General features: G+C 41.1%; 1 protein-coding gene across 3 annotated transcripts in view; it reads left to right on the top strand.

Moving 5' to 3' along the window:
- GBF1 (golgi brefeldin A resistant guanine nucleotide exchange factor 1) overlaps window positions 1-18,100 on the top strand; it is a 106,914-nt gene that overhangs the window by 64,790 nt on the left and 24,024 nt on the right. For 2 of the 3 annotated variants that reach the window (XM_065067475.1, XM_065067474.1), the window contains exons 5-17: window positions 1,133-1,251; window positions 1,876-1,984; window positions 2,343-2,403; window positions 4,128-4,182; window positions 10,751-10,886; window positions 13,178-13,407; window positions 14,345-14,513; window positions 14,695-14,906; window positions 15,583-15,681; window positions 16,096-16,290; window positions 16,655-16,841; window positions 17,285-17,425; window positions 17,976-18,064. In XM_065067475.1, coding sequence (XP_064923547.1) covers window positions 1,133-1,251; window positions 1,876-1,984; window positions 2,343-2,403; window positions 4,128-4,182; window positions 10,751-10,886; window positions 13,178-13,407; window positions 14,345-14,513; window positions 14,695-14,906; window positions 15,583-15,681; window positions 16,096-16,290; window positions 16,655-16,841; window positions 17,285-17,425; window positions 17,976-18,064 — 1,802 coding nt within the window. Of the gene's footprint in view, window positions 1-1,132; window positions 1,252-1,875; window positions 1,985-2,342; window positions 2,404-4,127; window positions 4,183-6,956; window positions 7,074-10,750; window positions 10,887-13,177; window positions 13,408-14,344; window positions 14,514-14,694; window positions 14,907-15,582; window positions 15,682-16,095; window positions 16,291-16,654; window positions 16,842-17,284; window positions 17,426-17,975; window positions 18,065-18,100 lie in introns of those variants that run through there. The other variant, XM_065067476.1, reaches the window with a different exon arrangement.

Below are 18,100 nucleotides of genomic sequence, written 5' to 3'. Positions count from 1 at the left end.
TTTATGGGTTTCTGAAGTACACAGATGCCATTTCAGTTGTGCAACTATGAGGGGTTTCTTATCCTGCAGCCCTTCAGAATCCCCACAACATGGTGGAGGCTGCTCTCTTTGGACCACAGCATGGGCAGCTTGCTTTAATGCCTAGGGCTTAGCCCTTCTGAGGTGTGAACACAGCTGGAGTCAAACAGGGAGTCTGAAAAGCTTCTCTGCAAAGTGTACAAAGTCTCACTTGGTTCCTCTGTTGGCTTCATTTTTGCTGGAGTTCAAGAGGCCCCATTGCCAATTAATGAGGTATTAACTAGTGTTTAGGTTGTCCCTTTTCTTTCCTAATGACTGTTTAGGTAGGAAGGTAACAAGATTCTTGCCCAGTGCCGTGTTGTTTAAGTGAGAATGAAATCAAAGCCGGAGGCAGCTTTTCCGAAGCCACTGTAATGTGGCACAAGATACAGTTACTAGCAACAATCTCGTCTTAAACATTCTCTCAACTGCACCATTGTTTGTAGCTACAGAAGACTGAAACAGAGAGAAGGAGCCTTGATGAATGATTGAAGCGGGAGGCCTGCAGTTCTGATATCTAAACTGTGATCGTGTCTGTCTGCTGTTGTCCCTGGGGAAAGCTACTGGTCCATTCCTTCCCCAGCTCCTATTCCTTGGGAGAGATGTAGAACAAGAGCCAATTTTTCCCTCTCAATCTAGTGGAACCTGTTTGGCATTTTCTCCTCTTGGGAGTAAATTTGAGGTTCCCTATGTTTAAAAACTATTTTCTCTTCATTTCCAGGGAGCAACTGGATGCTTTTAACAGCTGATTGTGCTGTATTGTAGGGAACATAGTCTTACAAATTAACATATAAAAAAATATGGAGCCAGTAACAACTGAATCGTGATTATTTTCTTTGTTAGGTAGCATCTTTTAGCAAACGTAAATGGACTCTGGATAGTGTCTTTCTGAAAGCTCCCAGTTGAAAACTCTTTTCTGTCACTGGGAGGTGAGTTTTGGTCTTGTAGGGTCGACTCAGTCACACAAATTCAGGAAGCAGATGGCAACAAAGTATCTCTGTGTAGATGTCTCCCCACAGAGGAGGTAAGATGTCCGCAGCCTTTCCCTGCCACGTATTTTTGTTGTGTTACTCAGATCCCAGCCATGAGGGCACAGCGGAGGGGATGGAGAACATGGCAGATGCTGTCACTCATGCCCGATTTGTGGGCACGGATCATGCAAGTGATGAGGTTGTCCTGATGAAAATCCTACAGGTAAGTGGAGAGAAATGGCAATTACCATAATGGTTGCTGCCTGTTTTGGAACATATCCTGTTACATGGAGATGAGGAGGAGGGAGCAATGTTTTGACTCTGTAGGAGCTTAGTGACAAGAGTTTATTTTTAAACAGATGGCTCATATACCTGTGGTAAAATCTTTTCCAAATGAAAATAATTAAAAGCTTAAATGAAATTATTTTTAAATTAAGGGCCTGATAATGTGGTAGTGTTGATAACCCTACCTTTTGCTAGGTCTGTGTTGGTGAGGGGTAAATGAAGCATATGGAGCTCTCAAACTTATTTTTGAGAAAAATTCTTTGCAGAGACAAACCTATGAACTGTACACATCTTCAGTCTACGTAGTTTTAAGCAAATAGCTAGTTACTGAATTTAAGTATCAGGTAGCATGCAGTATATCAGGTCTCATTCAGAAGTGGGTTGGGAGATCATTCTTATCTCCTAATTTGTCTGTTTCTTGAGCACAGCATTCGGTTTGAAATGACTCCTGGAAAACCCTTCAGTGTTCTGCTCGTGGCAGTCCATCTGAAGGAAGCCACCCTCCTCTTGGAAAGACGTGGAAGTGTCATTGTACTATGGGACTGTGTGCTTTTCTTTGCAGGTTTTGAGGACCCTGCTGCTCACTCCCGTGGGAGCCCACCTCACCAATGAATCTGTGTGTGAGATTATGCAGTCCTGTTTCCGCATATGCTTTGAAATGAGACTCAGCGGTAGGTTTGTTCATACTTCTGTAGTTAGGAAATTATTGAGTTTCCTCAGCATTAACTAGTTCTGTTGTAGAACATGCAGCCGTGGAAAGCTGCTGAGTTTTATATTATTGTGTCTTGCTACAACTTCATGGAAAATTTGTTAGTTCACTCTACAACTTCTGACTGCTCTTTTTCTCCAGCTTTGGGGCGCCACCTTGTGATTACGTGCCCATTTGCAGTAATGCGGTGTTGGAGCTGGTTTTAATAAATTTGCCGTAATCTCTGTAAACAAGGCTAGGAGGGGAGTCTGCTTGAAGAAGCCTCTTGATAATATCACACTGAGTAATGACACCTGTGTTATTTGTTTTTGTCTTCGCAGAGTTATTGAGAAAATCTGCAGAGCACACTCTGGTCGACATGGTGCAGCTGCTCTTCACAAGGTAAACCTGCTTGTGTTTGCCTCAGCATTGCCAAGATGGCCCTCTAAGGACAGAAGGATTCTATGCTCCCACTTAGGGGCCCTCAGAAAAATCATCCAGAGTGGTCATTATTTAGAGGTGGAAGGGGATGAAGGATTTGGCACTCTTCTCTTAGGCTGACCCTGTCAGACTGTGGGGAGACAAAGGTAGGGAAGGTTGCCTGGTTTAAGGTGTCCTTTGAGGAGAGATGGACAGCCAAGTAATGAAGAGCTTTAGGAGAGGGAACCAGTTTGAGGACAGAGAATGCAAACTTCACTCAAAAAAAAAAAAAAAAAAGCTCTAAAAAATATAGCTCTCTTCAGGAGAGAGAGTAAAAATGGTGTTGAATAGTCACATGTTGATTTCAAGCTGAGAGCTTTGACCTCACGTATCAAAGAGAATTTTAAACTCTTGAGATCATATGTCTTAGACAAATGTTCTGCCCTTTTCAGCACCCTTCGGGCAATTAAGATTACTTTTTTAAACTCAAGTAAGTTATTTAACTTCAAACTGTTTCACCAGATAGTGAAGTAATCATAGACTTTCTCTGGGTATTGTAAAAAGGAAATGTGCAGTTATAGAAATACTTCTAGTAGGAAAGGATTGTAGTAAAACTGGCAGCTTGTTAAACACAGCTTTCATAATACTTTTCCCCATTGTCACACTCAGTTCCAGTGGGTTCTTGGTTGTTTTTTGGTGTTTGGGGGTTTTTTTGGTGTTTGTTTTCTCCCTCTGTCCACCCTGTGTCACGCAGTGCCCTGGATAAATGTGGGGCAGAGTCAGAATCAGTCTTTCCAAAGAGGAGAGATCACATTGCTTTTTCTCCAAATGCATATGTGAATTTTACTTAATGTGTATTCATTACTTTTTGTGTATCCTCTCCTCTGTCCTTCTTGATAAGGCTTGGAGACAGCACCACCATTTGTGCCCTTGGTCACTGGGATATAGAAGCAAGGCAAAGACAGCAACTGCAGGGATGGTTTGGCCATCTTGCTTTCCAGAAAAAGAAACAGCTAAAGCTATGCTGGAAGGCTTTTATCCCTTCAGCAAGCAAAGATAGAAGTGTAGTAAAGGAACAGAAGGGAGAGCAGGGTATGTGAAGTTGCAGAGCTGTACGCATTTGTCACTTGGTAGCACAGGTGAGAGCTGTTTACCTCCTTCTGAGACGGGGACTGCTTAGGTCAAAGCATTTACCTTAAACTTAGGCCCACCGTGTACTATAGTTGTAGTTATATGATGCAGAATAGAGGATAACTACTGGGGTTTCTACAAAGTTCATGAAGAGGGTTGCCATGACTAGTAATAACATGTACACATGGATGACATGGTAGCTCAGCAGCTGTTTTTAGCAGCATCAGAAAAAACCTGTTCTGAACCAATCTAATTAGTCCATTGCTGAAAACGTACACTGAAATAATGGTCATGTAAGTACAGCTTCTTTAACAATTAAAATCAATATAGCAAAACTGCCATTAGGAGTAATAGCATGCAAAGCACCTCTCATCTCTACTTGTTTTTTTCTTTGTTTATTTTTCCCTCAGCAGATTTTGGCAGGAGAGGAAACTAAGAATGTCTGGTTTTGTGGAGAAAACCTAATTTTGGTTTTCTAGTATCTGCAGCATGACTGGAAAGACCAGTGTATTTTTTTTTCCCTTTTTCTTAACCCGGGAAAGTGTATGTATTTTTGCTTGTTCTTTATCTTTCAGGTTGCCTCAGTTTAAAGAGGAGCCTAAAAGCTACATGGGAACGAACATGAAGAAGGTAAGACTCAGCACTGTGGTGGCTGTTCTGCTCGTCTTGGGCTTGCGCTCACGTCTGTATTGTTTGTTTTCACCCTCGTTTCTGCAAGTCCCCAGCTCACTGAAAGAGCATGTTTAACCGCATAAATGGACGTAGCTTCATTAATTCTGTGGGATTAATCCCACATAGTCCAGTAGTGAATCTTGTTAATGATACTGCTGCTTAAGTGAGTCAGTCTGGATTCTGGGAACAGCCATCAGCTGCTGTGGACTAGAACACCCAGCAAGTTGTGGGGCCCGATGGTGATGTCCTCTGATCATTTGCTGTCTTCTGCTCTTTCTCCAGCTTCTTTCTCGTCTTCCTTAATTCACTGCAGGTCTAATACTGGTTTCTGAGCATGTATTTGTCCAGTTCACCTTAAGTAGAAAGGAAACATTTTGAGGCTGGTGAAACAGCATGAAAGCATTATGAAATTGGGCTATTGCAGAAAAAGCTTTGGTGGCTTCTAGAAGGGGCGTGGCACTCTGTAGCGAAAACCTCAGCTCACATGAGCAGTGCCTTCTCTATTACAAGCCAAAACAAAGTGGACTATTCCTTTTCTCCCTTTCCCTATGTACACAATTTTCTGAGGGTGGAAGGTCTGGGTTTGTTCAATATAACCACCTCCCTCTATACAGTGAGGTTTGTAGCGGCTGACAGACAACATAAATGGGACCTTAGGTGATTATTGATGCAATCATTTCTTAGGTGTAGGGAGGTCCGCTTGAGGAATTCCATATATACTTCTATACATACATATATTCTTTATATTCCATATAAAGAATGTCAGTAAAGATACAGGATTCTACTTTTGAGAGCAACAGGATAGGAAAAAGAGTGCTAGAGAAGAAAAAACCACCTCTGAACTTACGCTGAATATACTGTTTATAACTCTATAACTTCCACTCTGTTTTTATTTTTAGTGAGTTGAGAAAAGTAGCAACATTGGGTAAACGTACATTTCAGAGCCGGTATAGCAGTGTTTTGAGAGACTGCTTACTTGTAGGAATCTGAAAGTAGCTTGGGGCTTTTGTTCTTGTGTAGTAACTTAATGATTGCTTGTTTCCCTTGCTGTGGGAGAAAAGTGGCAAGATTTGTGATGATGGTAAGTTGGACTAAGGAAGGCTAAGGTACTGCAGGTTATCAGAGTTTTTTCATGGTCTAGTCTATGTAGAGAAGGTGTAATGTGAAGGTGAATTTGAATTTAGGAGAGCTACTCTTATCAAGGGATGGCTGCTCCCAGCTCGGTTAAGGGATGCTCTGTCTTGTGTCTTGATCTGTGCAGTTACCTTGTACCGTCCCTTTGCTGTGCATGCCAGGAGTCTGCCCTGCAGCCTTGCACTCTGCCAGGTTATTCTCCTTGGGTTTATTTTGCTTTGTGTAAACCATGCATTTGCCTGTCTTTCACAGATCTCTTCATGTCTCCTCAACAAACTGGAGCTAAGTAGTGGGGAACAGCCCAAAGCCCTGAACCAATTAGAGAGGGTATTGCTCTTTAAGAACCTGAAGGTCTCTCTCTCCCTTCTCCCTTTTTACCTTATTCCCCTCTTCCTTCTCTTGTAAAAATCATCTGAGAAGTAGTTTTGTTGTGTGCAGCAAATCTCCCTCCACTCATTTGACACAGCATGGCTTTGGGGGATGATGCATGCAGCGGTTGCTTTGCAGTGTTGTGGCTGCAGCTGGGGCAGGCTTGGGAGGTAGAGACCCTTGTTCTGCTGCCGCATTCAGTGTCTTGGTCAGTATCACCTAAGACACCATCACGGCATCCTCTGAAGGAAGGGAGTGGGAGGGCATGGGCAAGATTTGAGTCCTCTATGACAGTGAAAAAATGAAGAAACATCAAAAATGTAGACTGCTTTCTGAAGGCTCAAGGCTCCGAAGGCTGTTGATCTTGGTGGTAGGTGTAGCAGCATACCTGAGGAGTCTCTTGACCGAGAAGGCCTGAGGCAGTTTTACTCAAGGTGATTCTCTGAGTTCTGTTACCTGGCACAGGACCACAGAGTTCAGTGTTCTCTAAAGCTTTTTTGAAGGAGATTGCTGTACGTTTTCAATATCTTTGGCTATGTTTCTTCTGAAATGAAACACAGTTCTCAGCACAGTGTTTACTAATGTGGGATGAGTGGGGCTGAACTGAATTATGAAATATGTTAGCCCCTGCTAGTTCCACTAGAAGATACTCATAAACAAATATTGTAGGCCTGCAGATTTGGTTTTTTAGACTGATCATAGAAACCCTGAGAAACTAACTTAGATGGGACCCTTCTCAGTTTGCTATGTTGGTTCATAAACTTAAGGTAACTTTAGTTCTTGTCTGCCCTTAGTGCTGTTTGGTGGAAAAGGAGCTGAACAGAACATTTAGAGATGTGTTTGCCATTCCTTTGTCCTGTGTCTGTGGTCAGGATAGTTTGGAAAGACAGTGGCTGGAAACTCACAGATTTATGCAGAGTTACACAGAAGGGAAGACTAAGAAATGTTACCCTTTGCAATAGAAAGCATTGTAGCTAAAAATTGAGTTCTGCGGTGGGAGTCAGGAGGACCCCAAACCTGCATTTTCACAAATTTTGGGGGTGGATTATGTTCATAGTTGCCTAAGAGACATAAATACATTTCCCCAGGTAACCTTCATTAGCTGTTGCAGTGCAGGCAGGTAGTTGAGATGACTGGACTGCAGCAGTGTCTCCAGGACTTGGATCATGGACTGCGTTCTCTCTGCATGCTTTTGTGTCTTGAACGCTACTTGGTGTGCTGACCAGTTCCATGCTGCATCTAGAATGAGTTCATGTTTTAGTATAATTACTTTAGTTACTAATCATTGGCCCCTGCCCTTTTCTCTTGAGGCTTACAGTATCTTATGGAAAAACAAACGAGTGCAGGTAAGATGGCTTGTAGAAAAGTGAGATCTCATGGACCCTTTAAAAATAATTTTGTAGTATTAAGTTTTCCTTCACCTTCCTAGCTGGAGTTTTATTATCAAAACCTCATCTATCAAAGGAAGCACTTGGACTCCTGTGCACACAAAACGTAGAAAACAAAAAAAGTTTATTTATGCAAAGGTAACTCACGTAAATGTAATGGAATCCGTACTGAGTTCTAAGTAGCTCTGAGCTTACTCTGTACTCTGATTTCTGAAAAGTGGTTTTTAAATACTAGCTTCAGTTGTATTTTACTGTGGAAATGCAAGTTTAATTGAATCTGAAGGATGCCGATAATTAGAAAACTAACGCAACTATAATCTCACTGAACACTGGTGAAGGAATGAGAGGTTTAGATGATGTTTAAAATTCAGGATATTTTCATGATCTATTAAATGCAATTTTCCTACTGCATATAGTCGAGAAGGCAACCTGAGGTTTAAAATCTCAGCCTACTAACATGCAGCCAAGCTTTCTAGTGAAATCAGGAAATGCCTTGCTATTGAAGGTGGCAAAAACAGGCATTAGAGATAGTTCCTTTAGTCAAAGACAATTTGTAGAAGTTTTTTTGACATTTTTATACTAACAGAAAAAACAAGAAGTCATGGAATTGTTACATTTTAATTCAATACGCAATATAGAATGAAAGATGTTATTTTACTGTCCTTTGATACATGTGTTGTTTTAGGATTCCCAAACTCAGTTTGTTTGTTAAAACAACATATAGCCCCTTGACACTGGTGAAACATTTCTATTAAGCATTTCTGTTTGCTTCTGCATTTTTTTAAGCTGTGAAGCTTAATAACAGGATACTGTTTGTGTAGAATGTGGAATACTAGATGGTACAAGATGGAAAAGACGTACTGGGTAATCTCACTTGTCTGTGAAATTGTAAAAAAAAAAAAAAAGAAATTTAAAAAAATCCCTCCCCCAAGTCAAACAAAAAAAACCCCAAACCAACCCACACAGCCGAAAGCCAAAATAAACTTAGATTCTTGTCTGAATGCTTTATACTTTGATTTAATGATTGGGATTCTTTAAAAATCAACTGAGTCTTTTTGCTTCCCTGACTAAATGGTCTCCCATCCATGTGAGGCTGTTGTGACTCAGTCTCTGAAAGATGTCACAGGTTCGTCAAAATGATGACAGATGGGCAAACGTCCCTTAGGAACCTCAAGATGAGAAATCTTGGCATTAATACAAAGCACAGGACAATCTCTAAAAATGGATATTGTGTCTGAGGAAAAGTGCTTTTGTGAAAGGGCTGATGTTGAGCTGAGATGGTATTTGGTGTTGTGTGAAAGAGAAGATCAAGAAATAGTGATTAACTGTCAGCTTGAACCTTCTGGCAGGATGGGGGTAAAGGAGCCGGACCAACACGGTTAGCTCCTGGGCTTCTGCAATACCTTGGCTTCATTTTACTGATTCAGTTCTGTGCTTGCCCCCCCTGCCCCATTTTCATTAGCAAGTAACATTTTACATGGCAAATCTTGGCAACAGGATATAGTAGCTAGAAGCAAATCTGTTGATTGGAAATGATATGAAAGGCTTTCTTTGGTTTAACACACAATGCTTCCAGGTTTCCTTCCTACTTGAAGTTCTTTGGTACAGTGAACCATAAGTCTTCAGATTTTATAAGTTACTGAAAAGGGAGAAAAATAAATATGGCTATTTCTGAAATAGTTGGTATGTAAAATGAAACTACCCAGTCTAATTAGAAGCTTAAGACTTTAGTGAATAAAACTGTTGGTAATATTGAAGGCTCAGAGAGACTTTTAAATGGAAAAGGAAACAAATAGAGGTGAAACATGAGGAATTGGCAAGAATGAAAGATAACACATATTTTATATACCCCTATAAAGTACTGAATAGGAAAGATGAGAGAGTAGACAGTTTTTACATGAAAGGATTGTGATCCATAAGCACTTCAAAACATTTTGAAATCTACAAAATTTTGGGGTTTTAAGTGCATGCTTGTCATATAAGTGTTTGTTAGAAGCTATGATTTAGAAGGAGATTCTTGCTGCAAAATTTGGAAGAAATTTTGGGTTGGGCTAGATGATCTCCAGAGGTGCCTTCCAACCCCAGCCACTCTGTGAAATAACAAGGAGCAAAGTAATTCTGAGTCTGTCGTTAGCTAACAAGCTCAAGGAAACTGTACCGTAGCTAAATCTTCGGGATTAGTTGTCAAACAAATAGAATTTATGGTGCAAAGAAGAATGACACAAACTGTTTACTACCCTGGCACATAACATTTTCACAAGCTTTGTTTAAATGAGAAAAATTACAGGCCACGTACGAGGTAGAATTCTCGCTGAAAAAGAGAGATGGAAAAAGAGTAGCAGAACCTAGATGGTTTATTGGCATTTAAGAGTAGGAGTATCTGGAAGGAGTCAAGTTGCAAGAAAAGGAAGAGACTAAGGAATATAGCTGTCTTCTAGAAAATCTCAATCTGATGCCAGGGATAAAAGAAATAAGGAATATCATAATGTAAAATATAATTCAACTGTGATAAATTTACAAAGAAGAATGCCAAGTAGAGACCTGTACTGATGCTTGCTGAATGGTTTCCACCATACGCAAGGTACCTGCTCAGTGATTAGATTTTCACCCCGGATTGAAGAAATCTGACACCATCAGGAAAGTTTACTGCAGGCACCAAACCCAAGAGTCAGTGCAATCCTGAACTTAGAGTAGCTTACCTTAGAAGGAAGCTGGTCTCCGGCCTGCTGTTGTCATTGTCAGTGTGACTAAATATCGTATAGTTTTTAGAAGTTCTGGAACGTCTGTGTGTGCCTGCAGTAACAGCTCACTGCAGCGAATGCCACACAGTCTGTGTTGCTCCTACTGTGGTTCTCATTTGCTCCATCAAAGATCTGGTCAAGAAGGGTGTCGAGGTTTAGGTTCAATTTAGATATGAACAGAAGTAATGATAGAAGGCAGGTGAAAGCAGAATATGGTTTGTTTCTGAACCACTAGGGTCATATTTGCAATGTGTCATGCACCAGGAGTGAGTGATGTGTTAGAGAAACACTTGTTAGTAGTGAAAGGTACCTGGAGGAGGGTGAACATGGCATTGCCATCAAGGTGAAGGCTGAATTGAGTCAAGAGATAAGTGACAGAGCTGCAGACTGTGCAGCGTGGGACTGCATGCTCAGGATTTATTCTCTGCCTTTCTTTATAGATGGTGAGATTTTAATCGAACATCAAACCTAGCTAGTACTTGCTTATGTACTTTCGTTGATGCCTTCTAGAAGTTTGGAAACATTGGCAAAAGCGAAGAGATTGGGAATGTGCCTTTGGGTCTAAGAGGTTTCTTTATCCTAATGCAAAGCCAGGATGTATTGATAGGGAAGAAGGAATGCTGTGATAACTGAACTCTTAGGTATATATTATAGCAGAGTAACTGCAGTAAATTGTCCCTTGATTCAGGTGTGGGGTGTTGGCTAATAAGCGAGCAGTGGGGACTCAGGGGCTGGTTTGCATGATTTTGAGGCGCTGATTAATTTGTGTGATATATTTGAGCACTGTTGTCCATCTTTGAGAGTTTTGAGACAGTCTTTGTGGGTTGGCTTGTGTAATCCACTGTGCTATGTGGTTTTGCTATAATGATATTCTTAATGATTTATGGTTTTCAGTTGAAAATGAGAGCTGGAGGAATGAGTGAATCATCAAAATGGAAAAAGCAGAAGAGATCGCCAAGGCCTCCTCGCCATGTAACTAAGGTCTCTCCTGGGACAGAACAACCGCCAGCCAATGCCAGTAACATCACAGGTAAGTTGAAATCTGTTTCCAGACACCAGACAGCATGCCATTTAGAGCTTTTGTTGAATCTGTCTTTTTTCATTTCTATTAACATGTTGTTCTGCATTCGTTGGTTTTAATATTAGTTCTCAGTGACTATAGCAATAAAATATATCATAGCTTTTCAGATCCAGGAGAGGGTTTTGAAGGAGGTGGAATATATATCGATGGAGGAAAGCGTGGTCCTGTGGTGAACTTGACAGCATTTCTCTGTCTTCAGCGTGCCTTACAGGGGTAGTTTGTACAAAACGGAATGAGGACCTGGAGAGGTGGCTGAGGTTACAGGCAGCCGTGTGGTATGGAGGAGTTGGAGGGTGCAGCAGGTGCATGGAAGAGACTAAGAACAAGAACACTGGCGAGAGGAGGAGCTAAAGGGAGGGGAATGGAGCTGGGAGGTTTTCTGCAACAGAGATTGCTGACTTAAGTGCCGTATTCTTTCCTATGTTTCTGAAGGATGTGCCAGAGGGTGTGGGTATGGTGGTAACACGGGAAGAGTGAAGTGTGACTGGGGGAAGTATGCAGGTGGAACTGAGGGATGTGCAGAAACCTAGGTATCAAGGATGTAAAGACTGAAAGTGTGTACCCAGTGTGTGATCCATAAGCAGTGTGTGAAATTTGAATAAAAGGCTACACTCATTAAAGGACAGGGAAATATGGGGTGTGCTTGCGACTGTTATGGGAAGAATAGGGACTGTTATATGGTAAGAAGGCATGAAGAGTTATGTGGGGGGAAAAATGTAGAGGGAACATCAAAAGTACCAGAAAGGGGATTGTGTGCAGGAAACCAATGGGTAGACGGTTGAATCTTTTTTCATGTACTTTGATTCAGCCTGCAGCAGTGATACAGTATGTGGCTCGTGCTGCGAGCTCAAGAATAGAATGTTGGGGGGCTTCCATATCTTATTGGTGTATAAGAGTAGACTAAATAGTTAAACTGTTTTTAATCTCTCCTCTGGATAAAGGAGTCTCTCTGGCTGGAAAGTACTCTGTCTCTTGTTTACTCTACAATTCGACAGCTTAGATGTAAACATTTTAGAGAAAGGAAGCAGAGAGCAAAGTTGAAACAATAGCTATGTAAAATACCTAGTTCTGACACTTATTCTGTTACGGGAAACTATTCAGTGTAGCGTGAACCATTCCAAATGTGTTTCTACACAACAGTGTGACTGGTGAAAACTAAGAAAATAATGAATGTGATCAGATTGCATATATTAGTAGCTTGGAATGTCCATCTAGATGAGAACTTATTGCTACATAAATAATTATATTTAAGTTTCCAAATAGATACTAAATTATGTTAAACAGTATTATAACTCCTGTAACGTTTTAGAGAGAAAGTTGAATTGTGTTACAAAGCACGTCATTAACTCTGACCTTGTAGTGCTAGGTAATGTATTAATTGTGCCTTCTAGGCCAGAATCCTGGCGTGGCAGGTGAAGAAGGAAGGATTACAAAATTGATCATGTATTTAATTTCATTTCTTAAAAATCAAGTAATGTCCTGTCACTTCTTTAAGGCATTTATGAAAATCAAGTCAGCAGTAAAACACCACTGTGCAAAACCATACACATTTCAGATGTAAATTCGTCATGTAACTTTGTGCCTTTATTTCATAACTGTGCCCTGCAGCGTATCTTCTATTTTTTAAAATAATTGGTTTACATTTTTAAGTTCTCCTCAGAACTATAAGAGCTGCAAATATGTGGGCTTCTTTTTAAGGTAAACTTAGGCTCTTGGAGCACTATCTCATGTACAGAAAAAGCGAAAATACTTCACTGCTCTGTTTCAGACTCATTTAAATTCTATTGCAACTCTATTTGTTTAAGGAAAATTAAAGAAGTAGGTCTTGCCTTCAAATCAAGTTAAAAGTTTTCACTTTGAAGGAATGACTAATCCTTGATGCAAGTCTTTAAAGTGGTTGTGTTGTTGTATCAAAGAGTAAAGTTCACCTTTTGGACTATTTTCAGATTTCTTCTTAATTATAGAAGCCCTCTGCACCCTTTATGTAACTGTGAGTTACCTTATTTGCTGAGTCTGTTAGATTCCAACTGTTGTATCTCGCGTGTTCGTCTATTTGGTTCATTAACACCTGGCAAAAGATAACTTAATTTATCTACATTCTCTACATTAATGCAGAACTATCTGAAATCATTTGTACTGTGAAGCAGTAATCAAAGTAATTCTTTATTGTTCTATTCCATGTATGAACTTGTGGCTGAGGGACAGAATTACATGATCTTTTTGCTTCTGTTTCTCATCAGCAAGCGGAGTTACTTTCATAGATGCTCCTTCTCCCAGCTCCTCAGGGAGCTCAGAAAATGTTTCATCTGCGGTCAGCCCTGCTACAGACAGTGGTTTGGAATTGTCCTCACAGACTACCTCCAAAGAGGACTTGACAGACTTGGACCAAGTCACTCCTTTGGGACTTAACGCAGGAATGCCTTCAAATGAGGCCAAAGTCACTGAAAATAGTAATCAGCCTGAATTACAGGTACATGGATATAACTTGATAAAGAAAAGTTGTGGCTTCCAGCATAATCAGTTGTGGATTTAGCACTTACTCTCTTTTTTTTTGGTCATAGTGTTTATATTATCTTTCAAGACTTAGGGTCAGAATAAAACATTCTTCACTGTGATTTGTAAATTCACATTCATTCATTCATTGTTTTCTCTTGAGACCATCCCCATTGACTCAGAAGTTGTGCAGCCCACCTGTGCACCTACATATCTAGTTGTACTCCTGGCAATACCATCAACCTTAGTTAAGGGAGAAACTGTTAAAGAGAAACATAGAAGAAATCTGCAGGATAACTCATTTTAATATCTTTAATGGACCATTTTTCTTGAGTCTGTAGAAATTCGTCTATTGGTGTTTGTGCATGTGCATTGCTGTTGCTATGAAATATAACTAACCTGAACCAAGGCCTTTGCCAGTAAGTTTTCCTCCGTGTTGTCTCCACTTCCCCTGCAACAGTAATACTGTGGAGAAGATGGATTAGAGCTCCAGGGAACCTTTCAGATCTGCAGATATTCCAAGTGGTAAAAATGCTAAGAAGGCATAGATAGGAATCGTGTGCTGAAGTTATGTAGCATTTAAAGCCAAAAAATGAGCCAAATCCTAACCTCGGGGGCAGTAAGAACTGATTGGTTATACGCGTATCTTCAAAGTCAAGTCCTTAGTCTTGCAACTGAGAGTTATGTAAAATAGGCAAGAACTAGATGGAAATGAAAGGGTAGACATTGCTGCAGATTATCTGGAGGCACTCTTTTCTCTTAAATTTTGTGTTCCCGTGGCTCTTCCATGTGTGACGTATAGTTGTCAGAGTTACGAATGAACCATGAACAGATAAGCCTGCCTTTTAACTTGTCTAGTGCTTGTTAACTCTTGTTTTGCTTCTCTCATTCTCAAATGACTGATATCAATGAAGAATGAAAGTCTGAGAGAGGAGAAAATCCAGTCGGCTTCTGTCGAGTCTATTCCTGAGGTCTTAGAGGAGTGCACATCTATAGCAGAACATTCTGACTCTGCCTCAGTTCATGACATGGACTATGTAAATCCCCGAGGAGTGCGTTTTACTCAGTCTTCCCAAAAAGAAGGTGAGAGGTGGGCAATGTTGCTAAAGTCCTTCCTCATTTCCGCTTTTCTGTTCCACTTCTGCTAAGAAGGTTGTTCCTGTTCCTCAGCTGGTCTGTTACAATTTTATTTATAACACTTGTTAGGCAGCTGCAAAAAGCAAAAGCAAAGTTAAGAGTGCTAATCTCTCTCATTTTCCTTTAGGAGCAGCGCTGGTCCCATATGGACTACCATGTATTAGAGAACTGTTCCGCTTTCTTATCTCGCTCACCAACCCTCATGACCGCCACAACTCTGAGGTGATGATCCACATGGGGCTGCAGCTGCTCACTGTTGCCCTGGAGTCAGCACCCATTGCAAACTGCCAGTCCCTCTTGGGACTGGTGAAGGAAGAGTTGTGTCGACACCTATTTCAAGTGAGTCTGGTTTATGCTAGCATGGCATGTGGCACTGGGGGAATCAGATACTAATTTGCATGCAAGAGCCTACTGTAATTCAGCAGTCTGAGGTTGGGCAGGTCTCAGTCTTCAAATAAGCTCTCTGCTGCACTGCAGTGAGAGTTCTGAATTGCACCAATGAAACAGTGCTGTTGCAAAGCCAGAGAGGTTGTTGTGTGCTATTTTCTTCAGATCAGAACTAAGAAGAATGCAGGTGATTTGAATGAACTCGTCCTGTAGGATAACACTGTTTTGATATAACTGGTTTTGAGGTAATCATGGATGCAAGTTGCCAGCTTAGTAGTAGGCAGAACCTTTGGAGAACCAAGCTGTTAATTGCACAAGCACCATCCTAGAGGCAAACCTTCTCCCAGGTTCCTTCTTCACCAAGAATATCTGCGGACTTGGCAAAAGAACAAAGTTGTAGTGGGAAAAGTGCTACCACAAGCAGAAGGAAGTTAAGTATATTCATCCTCACTACTGAGACCAGGAGGTTGAATAAGGGATTGTTTTTCGAAATACTGTTGCTATGGGATGTGAAGTGTGGATCTTAAGGCTGTGCTAGATGATGCCTGCAGTGCCATAGTGGTTCTATTTATAGCACATAATGACTAGCCTTTTGAATTCTTAAAGGTTTTTTTTCTTTCTTGTTCAGCTACTGAGTGTTGAACGGCTCAATCTGTATGCAGCCTCCCTCAGGGTGTGCTTTCTTCTCTTTGAGAGCATGAGAGAGCACCTGAAATTCCAGCTGGAGGTGAGTTTTTTGAGTATCGCTGGGTGCCTAGTAATAGTTTCTTGGGCATCAGTTAAATGCACATATCTAGGCAGTAAGATACAGTCTAAATATCAGTTTGCCTTTTTATAAATGCCTCAGTGGGTTATGGGCGGGCTGTGTGGGCCTTTTCTTGTTGGATAATAAAATACCTTTGAGACTGGTGGACTGCACTGCCTGCCTTCCTACTGCTTTTTTTAGAACAGCAAATCCAGGTGGATTGAATGGTAGAACCATTTGAAACATTTCTACAGCCTCCTTCAGAATGAGCCATAATTAAAGATGATGTCATGTGGGAAGATGAAGCTTGAATCTATTTCTGTAGTCCTCAAAGCTATTCACTGTCCTGCTTTCTTTTTTCTTTCCTTAAACTGAGCTGCCCTATGTTTCTGCCAGATGTATGTCAAGAAGCTGATGGAAATAATCACTGTGGAAAACCCCAAGATGCCCTATGAAATGAAGGAGATGGCTTTGGAAGCCATTGTTCAGCTGTGGAGGATCCCCAGTTTCGTGACCGAGCTCTATATCAACTATGACTGTGACTACTACTGCGCCAACCTCTTCGAGGAGCTCACCAAGCTGCTCTCCAAGGTGCTGACCTGCGGCGGGAGGCGGGTGGGCAGTGGGGTGCAGAGCGGGGAGCCAGGGGCTCAGGACAAGGGTATGTGCACGTGCAGAACTTCAGAATGGGAGTGATTGAAAGATTTGGGGTGAATGGTCTGCAGGGATGAAGAAGACCATTAAACATTTGGAAGCAGAAGAGAAAAGAATAGCCATGATGCTTTAATAATGTCAGAGCAGATAAACCATTAAGTACACGCTAGAAAGCTTTGTGTTAAAAGTTTTGTGCGTTCAGTTTTATGCTTTAGGTTTCTCCAAGCTGTGTGGGAAACTTCCTTGCCTCATTATGGTGAAAGAGGCATGACAGTTGACTAATACTTATTTTATTTCCCAGAATGCCTTCCCAGTTTCTGGACAGCTGTATACTGTCCATTTGCTGTCTCTGGAAGCATTGCTGACAGTGATAGATAGCACTGAGGCACATTGCCAGGCCAAAGTGCTGAGTAACATGAATCAACAAGAGAAGGAAGTTGTCAAATCCAACCTGGAAACCTTGAACAGCACCAAGGAAACAAGCAATAGTAAGACCCTTTTCTTTGATGTTTTGATATTAAGTTTAGTCTTGTGCTAAACTTGCAGATCTTATTTTGGTAGCTGAGGTATCTGACATAGTAAGCTCCTTAAATGTTTTCAGTTTTCCTGTTGCATGCTTTATAATTGCACACTGATGTTAATAAAATTGCTATTTGTAAAATTTATGGATATTACAATGTGCCCCTCATGAAGCTTTCTATAAAGACCATGTCAAGACTGGCAATCACAACAGGAGAACGGCATGCCATGGAATTAATGTAGACAAAACACTGAGGATACTGAGGAATCACAGTTACTGGGGGAACTCCTTTGGATAAGCACATTCAATTTAGAGTAATCAATTCATTATTTCTCTGTTGCTATCTTTTTCCTTGGCTTATGGATTTGTTTGTGTATTATTTTTTGTTTTGTTTTATTTTAACTTCTACAGATAATGAGAGGGTACTCAGTGAGGGAAAATCTTCCAGTGCAGTCTCAGAGCCAGCTGGGGTATGTCCTCCCACCAGTGGGTGCCTTATGGCTGACCAGATGAAGGATGGCTGCATGGAACTGGAAGGAGGAAGTGAGGCAGGTAATAGTCTCCACGGTACCCTGACACTGTGTGCATATGCTGAGAATGGTCCTGACTTTGCTGACTGCTCCCGCTGTACTATAGACCACTGTAGCTTTGTGTGTTCAAAATTAGAAGGAGGTATGTGGTGAATATTTGTTTATTACGTGTGTGCTATATATGCCTACTAACTGTTGCATTTCTTCCGGGAAGAGGTTAGATCTGATGGGTCACTTTGGGGCAAATGTGTATGAAATTCGTACCAGTGCTTACTATTTTTAAGGTTGTCAAGGGCTGTCCAGGGGATCAGTAATGTAGGTACTCAGAGTAGCCAGAAAATTAACTATTGTGGATATGTGAAATTGTCCTCAACAAGAAGCTGCTATGCAATTATGCTGAAGAAAACGTGAGTGGGAGTAATGTAGTAATTGAATAGTAGGAGTGTGACTGCCATTTGCAGGGCAGCATATAGTAGCAAGACTCCATGACTGAAAGTTATGATGGGATGCTATAGAGTGCTAAGTGCTACTCTGGGGATAGGTTTGACTATAATGATACTTTGTCCTTCTAGCTGAGAAGAGTATCCCCAGGAAGCCTACTCGATTTTCTTGTATCCTTCCAAGCCCTCAGGAACTTATGCAGATTAAGAACAAAAAGAAGGTAAGATTCGGAATACACTACAAATGGGTATTTGAG

This window comes from Columba livia, chromosome 6 (genome assembly GCF_036013475.1).
Source record: "Columba livia isolate bColLiv1 breed racing homer chromosome 6, bColLiv1.pat.W.v2, whole genome shotgun sequence".
Lineage (NCBI taxonomy): Eukaryota > Metazoa > Chordata > Aves > Columbiformes > Columbidae > Columba > Columba livia.
Note: the sequence above shows the minus strand (reverse complement) of the source record. Positions and strands in the feature narration are given on the sequence as shown.